This window comes from Mixophyes fleayi, chromosome 2 (assembly GCF_038048845.1).
Source record: "Mixophyes fleayi isolate aMixFle1 chromosome 2, aMixFle1.hap1, whole genome shotgun sequence".
NCBI lineage: Eukaryota > Metazoa > Chordata > Amphibia > Anura > Limnodynastidae > Mixophyes > Mixophyes fleayi.
In genome coordinates this window covers 141,136,398-141,149,023 of record NC_134403.1, presented here as the reverse complement: position 1 = coordinate 141,149,023, position 12,626 = coordinate 141,136,398, and the positions used below count along the sequence as shown (strand labels likewise).

Here is a 12,626-nt window from a genome sequence, read left to right as displayed (position 1 = left end):
GAATAGGAAGTGCAGGAGGGAGTCCTGTGAGACACCAAGTGGAGGGTGTCAAGACTGATATATCACTCATGGCCACTGGAATAAATAAGGAACAGTTGATAGAGAAGTACCCCGATACACAGCGACTTCTGTACCGGTGCTTGTCCGAAAAGGAACGGAACTTGCAGTGATCAGTAAGGATGATGAAACTGAACATAGGCCATAGCCAAGGGTAGCTGCAACCCACAGTACTGGTGAGAGTCCGGAGATTTAGGGGTAACAGTTCTTAGGCAATTGCCAGGGGTAACTACAATTATAGGCACACAGTGATATATGTAAACAGTCAATAGTACCTGTGGGAAGGTAGAGACTGGAGCCAAAGGAAGATTGTTGAAATCTGAGCGCAGAGATGCTCCAGGGGTTGCATCTCCGTATAAGATAGGATGAGCAGAGGAGCTGCAGATCACGCCGGAGCCATGCCTGGGAGCACAACTTTATCCGGGTCCAGGAGATAATGGACTGGAACTGGCGAGCAGATAGTAGAATCATCAGGAACAGAATCAGGTCTGGTACTCGGGATATCAACACAGGAGAAGAGTCAAAGCAGAGCTGAGTCGGTACACAGGGAAATCCAATGAAGAGTAGTCAGGAACGGAAACGGTCTGGTACACGGGAATACACTAAGCTAGCAGGAAACAACAGGACCAGGTAACAGGGCAAACACAAAGGAGCAGAACACTAAGCTAAACGTATTACCGGCAACCCTGCAGAGGATTAGCCGGCTATTTAAGGAGAGCAGAACCAATAGGCTGCAGGTGATAATGAGGAAGCCAGGTGAGTGAGCTAGGAGAAACAGGCTGGCCAGGTGAGGCATAATATAGAAATGACAGCATGAATTGAGGTCAGATTCTTTCAGAGAACAGACCTAACTGACCCTATCTAATCTATCTGCCTATCTGATCTACCTAAACTAATCTATCTAATCTATCTTAGAACTAAACTAGCTACCTATCTAAACACCCAGTGGCTAGCTAAACTACCTAACTACCTATCTCTAACTATCTATCTAGCTATCTATCTAGTTAATCTGACAGAGATCCCGGCAAGTCATAACAATGGGTTGAAGATTCAACCCCAGCAGCAGCAACAGCAGCAGCAGTACGAATGCTCAAGAATTCTTCAGAGGAATCAAGGATAGTGCAGGAGTCATCTAGCCTTTGCAACTTGGATGCAGGACTAACTCCTATCATTAGTAAGGATATTGATGATGAAGGTGTTGGAGGTATACATTGCAGGTGCTGGGATCTAGATAAGAGAAGGGAGCTAACTGATGCTGGACTGCTTGTTATTTTTTTAGCCTAAGCTTCTGATTTTCCCAAGAGCTTGCCATGAACTTGCTTCAAATGGCTTAACATGGATGAGGTTCCTACACGGTTAAGGTCCCTACCTCTACTGACTGTGACTTTACAAACGCTACAAATAGCTAGAAAACTGTTGTCAGGATTTGGGTAAAAATAATTCCACACATAAGAGATGGATTTTTTGGTCTTATGCCCATGCATGGCCTTCTTCTTATCACTGGCAAGAACTGCTTCCACTGGTGCATGACTTGCCATTGTAGAGTTAACAGCACTGTTAGCTTAGGTGCCTGTTAACTTAGTTGTTGAGTCAGCACAACATTTTGACATCTGGGCTGGTTTAAAAGAATTTCCCAAAATTCATGTCACCTCTGCCGTAACTCCACCTGATCCTACATCAACATCCAAAGAATGGTTGTGGATTATTTTAATGACAGTGTACAAATAGAAACATTAGACAATCACTTTACATTCTAAGAGGAGAAAAAAGCAATTTGGAGACCTATGTACAAACTCACTTTGCAATACCTAAGCTGAACAAAACACTTATCACCGCACCAAGCTTAACCCCAAATCAATTCCAAACCCGAATCTAGGGTTTGATTCAACTATTAATAAGACATTTACACTTTTGTTTATTGTGAATAGTAGGTGTACATAGTGAACGTGATATATTTACCACATTCAAGCGCTATTATCCATTATTAGTAGAGCAAGTGAGACAGCATAGTAGTATTCTTACTACTTCTTAACAGTTTGCTTATTTTATGTATTCGGTTATTATGTTCACTCATCCATTCAGTGTTTTTAATATTTCGCTAATTGAATCAATTTAATAAAGATATTATTCTTAACAGAAAACTAATCTATATCGTGAAATAAAAGAGTGCCCTTTATACACATCTTTCACATTCCCTCCCCCCCATTTTCCCTTTTTCAGCAATACCTAAGCTGCCCACCCTCAAGTGTGTACTCAGAAAGAGTTTTCAGTTTTCAGCCAGGACTCTTATCAGCGATCGGCATAGGAGGCTACTTCCTAAAAATGTGGAAAAGATCATGTTCATCAAAATGAACTACAAATTGCACGAGGAAGGCTTTTACTGCCAAATACATCAAAATACAGAGACTTCTGTAATAGTGGATTCCAGCGGGGATGAATTAATATTGTGTGAGGATGATCTACACACTAAAGAGGGTGAGGATGGTGGAAAAACAACATCTTTCCACTGTAGAGTTCATTGACAGCACTGTTGGGGGCTTGCGGCAGCTAAGGTACTGGTAGCTTGTTTTGTGGGGGCCCAAATAAACCAAGCACCTCAGTGACAAGGAGTGCCACTTTTGTGGCTGAAGTGCTTAGTTTGTTAAACTGCATGTCCTTTTTAATATCCAACATAAGGGTGGGTGAAAGGGCGCAAGGATAATTCCATCTTGCACCATTTTCCATTTCTGCCACTGCTGTGTGGCAATGTTACCAAGATGTGCTATGAATTGTCATGTGTTTGTGCCGTTGCTCTGTCGCTTAGTATCCAGCCAGCTCGCTGCAGGCTTTGGCTGAAAGTGGATGAAAATAATATTGTGAGGTGGTCAAAAATTACTTGAAATTAGTGTTTTTGAGGTTAATAATAATGTAAGAACAAAATTTGTCTTCATTTTTAAGCATATTTTAGCAATTTTGCCCCCAAAAAACAAATCCAAAACAAAAACACTTGAGGGTGGTTTTGCCAAAACACAATGTTAATACAGATCCAAAACCAAAACATGGGGGGGGGGGGGGGGGGAGTGAACATCTCTAATCACAAGACAACCATACTCCTCTCCTGCTGCTGTAAACACTAAAATAAGTTGCTGTCATTTTATAACCCACTTCAAAAACCAATGACAACCTTGAAGAGCAGGAGTTGAAAACAGAGGTGCTCAGACCATAGTCAAATGCACCTTTAAAATAGCTTACCATACACATGCACACTTGCTACAGTAGCAGTCAGATAATGTGCATTTCCAATTAAATGATTATAATGTCCAGTATTTTTTGCATAAATATAGAATGTTATCTGGCAGTCTCATCTTTACAAATGGCAAAGATGAAACTTTTTCATGAAAAGCCTGTGTTTACCTGTTATTTTGCATTTCCATATCAAACTGATCTCTCCATTGATTATGAGAAAAGGGAAAGTAAAAGATTATTTAATAAAATAATAAAAAGAGACAAAACTTACCTTCCCTGTACAGGGTTCATGCCAAATTGTTCTCCAAAGGCAATACAACAATCTTGCTCATTTTGATAAGGCTTCACCTGGTCACCCTTAGCACTAGCCACTCTGTGAAAGCCATCCAGAAGTATGAGCTCATTGTAGTCACTGGCCACAGTTTCTGTACCCACACATCCATTGAAGCTGGAATGGCGAGTAGCATTCGTCTGAGTTCGCTCCACTTCCAGTTTTACACAAGGGACATCATTATTGTTTTCAAGGTACATTTTACTGTTGGGGAGTAATCTTCTTAACTGCAGGGGTAAAACAAAATAGAAATTCATACAGATGTCACCCACATTTTAAAAGCATAATTAAGCAAAATTGTAAAATATAGTATTTCAAAGATTTAGAAGAAAGTCAAACCCATATTTGTTGCACTGTTATGGATTTCACATACAGCCAATCATCTGATATTAAGGTCATTAAAGTAATTCCAATGTGGACAGGAAAATGCTTTCATGATCGTGTTTACAACAGGAATGTGCAAGTGCAGTGATTATTTTACTATCCAGCTACAGTATTATACAGCCACACCTGCTATATAGCAAATAGTCATGAAGCAAATATGATTGTTTGATTATTAAGAACCAGGACTGGATTTTATTATTTCAACCCGTGATGCAACTATTGGCACTCATCTATGACTTCAACCTCCATCATGCTCCATCTGCATAGTGAGGGAAAAAAATTCTAGTAGTAAAGGTTAACTGGATACCTGCAGGGGTATGCCTCTTCCAATGTCCGAGGTGGCATTTATACTGCCAACCCACCAGCCAATTTACACTCACTGCTGCAATGCACAGACTAACAGTGAGTCTATCATCATCATCATTTATTTATATAGCGTCACTGATTCCGCAGCGCTGTACAGAGAACTCATTCACATCAGTCCCTGCCCCATTGGAGCTTACAGTCTAAATTCCCTAACATACACAAACACAGACAGAGAGACTCAGATCAATTTTTGATAGCAGCCAATTAACCTACTAGTATGTTTTTGGAGTGTGGGAGGAAACCGGGGCAGCCGGAGGAAACCCACGCAAACACAGGGAGAACATACAAACTCCACACAGATAAGGCCATGGTCGGGAATTGAACTCATGACCCCAGCGCTGTGAGGCAGAAGTGCTAACCACTTCGTCACCGTGCTGCCCACTTGTTTATACCTCCTCCACTCATATATGTCTTGTCAGTCAACATGCTGTAGTGATTGGGAAGAACATAAGGCTTGTGTAACCCCAGACTTTTTGCCAAAAGAATTCTCCCCCTGCATCAGAACCAAGCCTCAAAGGGAGGTTCTCTAGGGCGAAGGGGTCCGCAAAAAAAACAACATGGGTTCCCAACCCTGTGCTGAAAGCAACTGAGCTCTTCCCTCACACCTGGCTGTAATAAATGGTTAAAGAAAAAAAAAAGAAACACTATTTTACATTTGTGAACCAAAAGGTCCCAAGCAAGTAAGAAAACGCTATGATTTATAAGTAGGTCAAAAACAAGTCCGGGCTGCCATGAACAGTCTGGTCATATTGGTACTACAAGCTTCCCCCTTTCTCCCTAGGAGTACCCAGCACTGTGCTGAGAGCACTAGGGCTCTTTCCATACCCTTGGGTGGCTGTTTAGCCACTGGATCCATTGGTATTGCCGTTTTAATGCTGGCACTGTCGACAATAACAATGTCGGTATTTTATCTGTGTTGGGTTTGCCTTTGTGCCTGTTGGGTTTTTCAAGTCTGTCATATTTACAACAGTACTTCTACCATCGGAAATATGACTACCTAGGACTGGGGTGTCTCAGAATAGGTTCTGATCTTGCATGAAAGGAAGAACCTGAATACTTATATCTTTATACAAGGGTACTTGAAAATACCAATTTGTAATGCAGAGCTATATTTATTTCTTAAGAGGAGTAAGAGTCTGGGACCCCCCTAGCAAGAGGACCTTTGCTTTTTCCCTATTTTACCACTGTCATACCTGGCCACAATTAGTGAGCAACAGCTTGTATGGCTGACCTTGTGACATGCATGCAAGTGAAATGACAAAGTGGCCCTGAAACAGTATCATCATCATCATTTATTTATATAGCGCCACTAATTCCGCAGCGCTGTACAGAGAACTCACTCACATCAGTCCCTGCCCCATTGGAGCTTACAGTCTAAATTCCCTAATATAGACACACACTCGCAAACAGACAGACAGAGAGGGAGACAGACAGATTAGGGTCAATTTTGATAGCAGCCAATTAACCTACCAGTATGTTTTTTGAAGTGTGGGAGGAAATCGGAGCACCCGGAGGAAACCCATGCAAAAACAGCGAGAACATACAAACTCCACACAGATAAGGCCATGGTCGGGAATTGAACTCATGACTACAGTGCTGTGAGGCAGAAGTGCTAACCACTAGGCCACTGTGCTGCTCATGAGTATAACTACTCATATATGAAAACATGAAAATCTATTACACCTGGGGAATGCCGGGTTGTGAAAGTAGTTCCAAAGTTTTTTTTTCTTCGAACTTATTACCAGCATCCAATACTCTTTGTAAATGCAGAGCAAGCTTCGAAGCTGTTCCAACAGTGACTCATATACTTACTCTATACTACAGGAGTGTGCCTCCACCTCTTGCATGTTTATATGCTGCAGATCCATTACTCACATTGCAAACCACTTTCACTGGTACTGGCTAATGTGACAAGTAGGGACCTATTCATGCGACATCAAACTGCAACAAGTCTGTTATAAATCTAATTTGCGGCATACAGCCATCTACTCCATATAGTGAGCACCAGGTCGTAGCTTTAGTCTATCTGTTCCCAAACTAATTTCACATCTTTCACTTGAAAGGTTCCAAGTGGAATTTTCCCTACTGTTTTTGTTCTCATTTTTCTCTCCCTTAACATACCCCCTAACAAAGAGCAGAAGCAATTGATGCTGTTGCCACTCAGCTGTATTTAAAGTCTCTAAATTCCAGGAATTACAGAATGAATAACTGCTATTCCACATAATGTCAAGGCAAAAGGGTAACTCATGGTAACACCAGAATTTTGCACCAAAATAATGCCACAAGTTCTTGTTTCTAGTCCTGAGCAATTGAAATTGTATAAATTTTCAGAGTTATGCATGAACGGACTTTTACCTGCCCCAAATGTTTTTTAATGGGAATTGCAACAGAACAAAAATGATGAGAGAGATTAGCGGCCATTAGTTCCTCTTTATCAGATTAGGATTAGAAACCATTAGATATAAACATAAATATCATTGGCCAAAGAAGCAAAGAATAAATCATGTTTACAAAAAAACACAGTGGATTTATAAGGTAAATTGGCAAGCCAATTTAAATAATTTTAATGCAGTATTAGACAAAAAAAAAAAAAACCTCACTGGCATTTGCAGTGTACATTAAATTTCAAGTTTGTAAAGGATCAAATTGGATTTTTTTGTAGCTGAAAAAAACCCCACTTAGATTGTCCATAAATAGGCACTGTAGTGCTTAAATACAATATCCATTATCAACATATTATACCAGAGTGCACCCTTCTGTTTCTTTTTAGATTTGCATGCTGTGCTTTGAAGGCCACTTTGGCATCAGAAGATAGAGGAAATAAATCAAAAACTTGCTTAAAATGGTACAGTCTTACAATGTCCTATAATAACATTCATTTTCTGCATGTTTTGTAAATTGGAATAAATGTCACAGGCTTTTCACTTCAGCAGTTTCATGGGTTTTAATGTAGCCTGCCATATAAAAACCAGTAAACCATATTAAAAAGTCTTTCTATTGTAATAGAAAATCCCCTAAATCATATTGATCCTGCTCATTGAAGCCTGACACCCCTGTATGAACAAATAATCACTGAAACTTCAATAACATAGGCCTAAGGACCTTGAATATTTACTGCATTGTGCAACTAGTATCATTTCTGCACAGACAGTAGGGATCTGGATCAGCACAGATGTTAACTTTAAAAGATAGATGTACACATCCATACACATATGCTGCTATTCTCTTCACTGCAACTATATTCTCATAATAATTAGTAATAATCATTATAATTGTATGATATTCCAGAAACAGCATCTAGTATTTTTTTTACCAAAGCATTGGTAAGCAAGGTTTCTTAAAACCATATGAGATTTAAAAGACTTAATGGACAGCTCATTCACCCCATTTTGCTTGGTACCTTCTGTACAAGAGAAAATTGCAGACAGTACCACAAAATCTACAATTTAGACATAATTGTGCTTGCTTTGGAGATTTATATTTTATCTCAAGCCACCTTAAAAGAATATGGTTTGGGTTCTTGCAAAACAATTACCAACAAACTCAATAGTCCGCAGCAACACTTTAAAGTTTTTTTTTTTTGTTGTTGGGGTTTTTTTTTTTACCTTCAAGTCCATTTTTGCAAATGCTCCACTGCTTAAAAAGCTGTAAACCACCCAGACATAAAGCCACCTGGCTGAATCCCAGCAAAATTCACCTGAAAAAAGCACTTGTCTTATTTTACTATGGTACTACATTAACAGAGCTATTAAAGTAGTTTTTCTAAGTAATCAAAATGAAGCACTTGAGATTGTTAATCCAACCCCATCTACCATTGCTGATCTAAGCAGACCTAACTGCCACTAAATCTAACAGACTTTCCTAGAACAAAACCACTAGTTGTCTCCCCCACCTTTCATTTTATCACCTGAGACTAACTAACATGACATCACTCCCACAGACATGGAAATTACACAGTGATTGGTTACCATAGACACATGATAGTTTGAGATTTACTATCACTCTACATTATATTATCAGTGTCATTACGATTGATACTCCTTTTTCTACTTTTTTGTAGTGCAAAAAACTTTTGCTGATTTAAAAAGCAAAAATATACATCAATTAGATTACAACATATAGTATATGTAAAATAAGAGGTAAGACATTAGTAGAACCATTGTGTAGCAGTTGTATTGGATCATATATTATATGCAATGAAAGGAGCATATTTTAGGGGGGTTGGTACAGTTATTTCTTAATATGTTTGATATATACATAGGAAATTTAATAGCAAACAATAATTACATTTTATTTGCTGAGTGTGTATCTACAATAGTTAATTCACATACTTGAATGGTTTAAAGTGAATTTTAACAGGACAATTTTATGTTTGAATAGTCACCCACCACGGATTTTGAAGAACAATAAGGGCTAGTCAGACAAGGGCTTTCTAAGCCTTTTCTCACATTGTACTGCATAGGGGGGATGAGAAGTGAGAACAGTGCTCTGAAAGTACACCAGGTCCTGGCATGATTGATTCTGTAGTTTATACAGGTTACTGTGTAAACTGCAGGTCAAAAGAATATGCCAGAAAAACTGCACGCACACAATGCAATGTGAACAGCTGACGTGTGAACAGACCAAGATCAATATCATGGTGCCTGCAGTATTTGTAAAATGCTTTTTGTGTGTCTTGTTCCAAACAGAATGCAACAGGATTAAATGCTGAAATAAATCAATGTTCCACCCATGTGGCTACCCCATACTTGCCAACTTTTCCTCGTTGGCTTCGGGGAGATCCAGGAGGGTTGGGCTTGAAGAATCGCATCATTTTGGCCCGCCCCCTAAACGGCTGTCACAATTTTGGACAATTACAGCAGGGGCTAAGATGACGCAATATTTGTGTCATTAAGCCCCGCCCCGCCACTTATCTATTGCATGGGGACGAGAACCGTAAGGTTGCCCTGCTCTCCCGGGAGGTCTCCCAGAAATGTGGGAGCCTCCCAGGCATTCTGGGAGAGTAGGCAACTATGCGTAAAGAAAAGCAGCTAATGAATCTCTAGAGACTGAAGTGTCTTTTACATTTCTGTCTCCATTACTGAAGTCATGTTGTCTTACCTGTCAGTCTTTGATTAAATCTTTGATTAAGTCTCCATGAAAATGGCCACCTCCATAGGCATCAATACATGGACATAGGACACAATTTCTGAACTGTGTCATCATGCCACAGATGGCGAAGTCAACCACGTCTTCTACTGGCTCAGCATCAGGGAAAATGCCAGACTCTTCACGGAGTGAGGGAGATCACCCCTATTTCAGGGAGTCTCCCTGACATTCAGGGAGAGTTGGCAACTATGGGCTTTCCAACTGACCCCAGCATGCAGATCCCCAAAAAAAGTCATACTTACTTTACACTCCTGCCTCTAAGATCTTTACCATACTTCACCTATGCTTGAAAATTTTGAACAATTAATTATTTTTTTTGCTGTAATAAATTTACATAACCACTCAGCACACTATAAAATTCGCAAGGGGTGCACTGTGTAAGTAAAACATCACATAAAGATCTAACTTGATACCACTTTAGAACAGCCTCTATTATTAAATAAAACTCTTCTGATTTGCTTGTAAAACACAGCTCAGTTTAGCCTAATTTACCACTTAAACAAAAGTTAGGAGATATGGGGACTGCCTTTGTTACATGTGCCACTTTTGTCTGTTTGAAGCTTTTTAACATTAGATAACGCGTGCCTAGAAATGCGCTTCTCTGATGAAGTTCAACTATACATATTGTGACCAATTAAAAGTACAAAATAAGACCCAAATTAACATGTGCACCCTTCCTTACAGCAAGAAACTACTCAAAAATACACCCTCTCTCCCTATTTATCTCATTTATATAATCTGACTGTGCAAAAAGAATTCAAATTTTTGCACTGCTCCATAAATCTCTGTACTTTGCAAGGAATGCACTCACACTGCACAACTTCCCCTAGCAGCTGGTCCAAACTTATACCCCTCTGCCAATATTCTGATTATTTATTTATATAGTGCCACCATATTTCATAGCACCAAACCTAGAATATTTAATAATTTGGAGATTACAGTCAAAATACTCTAACACACTAGGATCATTTTGTCAGAAGCTATTTAAACTACAAGCAAGTTTATAGACATTGGGAGAAAACCAGAGCCCCCAGTGGAAACCCACACTAACTTGTGGAGAACATGCCCTGGCTAAAGTCAAACTCGCAGCACTGGTCCCAGTGCTGTGAGGGAGCAATGATACCCACTGTGCCACCGTGAATACTGTCTTTTTGTTCGGCACACCCATGTGCTTTAGTAGAATATGCGTTCCTGCAGAAATAGATGCTGCATTTAACCACCTTGGAAAATTTTATGCTACACCTCGGCCATTTTGCACTATGTAAACAGGCCCAGTGGGGGCTGCCATATTAATTCACTGAAAAGTCAGTCCTATGAAGTTATTAGGAACTAGTATTTAAGTGACACTAGTCACTAGACAGTAGTGCCCTTAAAACAAATTTCTTTATTCAAGCCTAACAGCCCTCCTCCTAACTCCTTTGCCTTTTCTGCCACCTCCCCTCCCTCACTCAGTGCCACCCCATTTGTGCCTTAACCTTCCCTTTAGGGTGTAAGCTCTCACGAGCATGGCCGTTTCCTTGCGTTCCCCTTCTACTATTGCATCACCCTTTATTACTCTATGCCTGCTTTCCTAGTCCTGTATTCTTCATCCCAGGGCTGCATCACATTAGACATTACCATCCCTCCTGCTGACCCATAAATTACTTGGTCGGCATTACCAAGTTATCTGTGTAAACTGTCAACTAGTAGATGTCAGGCTTCGAAGAGTTCTGTGGACTAAAGATGCTCAGAAACCACTAACTGGTATTAGCGCCACTGAACCTGGAGGGGCGGTACCAAAGGGCGATCCACAGAGAAGTCAGACAGGTCGAGGTCACAAGGATAGGACTAATAGCAGAATCCAGAAGAATAGTCGACAAACCTGGGTCACAACAGGCACAATCCAGAAGAGAAGTCAGGGGAAGCCGAGGCAGAACTAAAGCAGGAGCAATAACATACAATAATGCTGGAGAACAGGAGACCTGATACTCTGGCACCCTAATGGTGCCAGAGCAGGTTATAAATAGAGGCAGCTGAGCTGTGATAGGAGGAGGAGAGGGGCTGTCAGGCACGCTGACCGCCGAGGCAAGGAAGCGCCCAGTGCACAAGCACCCAACAGCGTGAGGATGGCTGGAGGTGCTGCTTGCCTGTTGCTTAGCAGCAGAACGCCCCCGGCTGGAACTATCAGGCAGCTGTCCCCTCTTCATAGAGGAACAGTGGGGACGGCGCCTGACAGTAGATGTCTGAGCTTTGTATAATTAAGTTTAGTCTATTCATGTATTATGTAATGTATTATAGATCTTTGCTGTCTGTCTTTTGTGTACTACTGTACATTTCATGTACAGAGCAGCAAACCTCTAGTGCCATATAAATAAAGATAATAATAATAATTATGTCCATGATTCTTAGTGAATTGATAGGATATTGGAATATTGAAAATCTGTTCAGGAAAACTAATTAAATTCTGTCAGTACTTTTGTATTCCTACTTCTATTTCAGTAGCCCTTCCTTGTCACCTCATCTTCTTATGGGCAGGTTAAGATTCTTCCTTTCTAGGTGTTGGCTAGGCACATAAATTATGCACACACAGGCAAAAACTTATTTTGTTTTGCTGTACAAAATTATCTAAATGAGATTTAATAGCTGAAGAAAGGTAATTATATAGTGTTTAGTGGGGAGCCACAGAGCATTATTCTTCCTGGAAAACTACTTAGATTTTTTTATTTCCTCAGCGAACCAAGTGTTGACCTAAGCTTTCAATGGAGACTCTTACTGACCCTATCTCGCGCTCTTTACATGGGAAAGAATTTCTATGCGTATCAATGTAATGTAGAAAGTGAAACACACAAGTGACACATGGAATAAACTCCCAATGTCCCTTCATTCTCATCATAAATTAAGCTAAACCAATCACTATTCTAGGAATAAAATGGAAAGTTAGAATAAATACATCTTGTTACTAAAGTGGTAGCAAGATGGACTTTGAAGTGATGTTTTCACTATTTCTACCATTAGCAGTGAGTTTAGCAATATCACAATAGAAGGTGTGGGTGGATTTCCCAGGGAAAGTTCATAAAATCGGTATGTGTCATGTACCTATGAATGTGTTGGGCAGCAAGATAGGTGCATTTGCCCA

General features: G+C 40.1%; 1 protein-coding gene across 1 annotated transcript in view; it reads right to left on the bottom strand.

Moving 5' to 3' along the window:
* Positions 1-12,626, bottom strand: part of OCA2 (OCA2 melanosomal transmembrane protein) — a 264,425-nt gene that overhangs the window by 216,720 nt on the left and 35,079 nt on the right. Inside the window, exon 2 of the mRNA XM_075200107.1 lies at positions 3,554-3,840. Within this exon, the coding sequence (XP_075056208.1) occupies positions 3,554-3,813 (260 nt within the window). The 5' untranslated portion in view covers positions 3,814-3,840. The remainder of the gene's footprint in view (positions 1-3,553; positions 3,841-12,626) is intronic.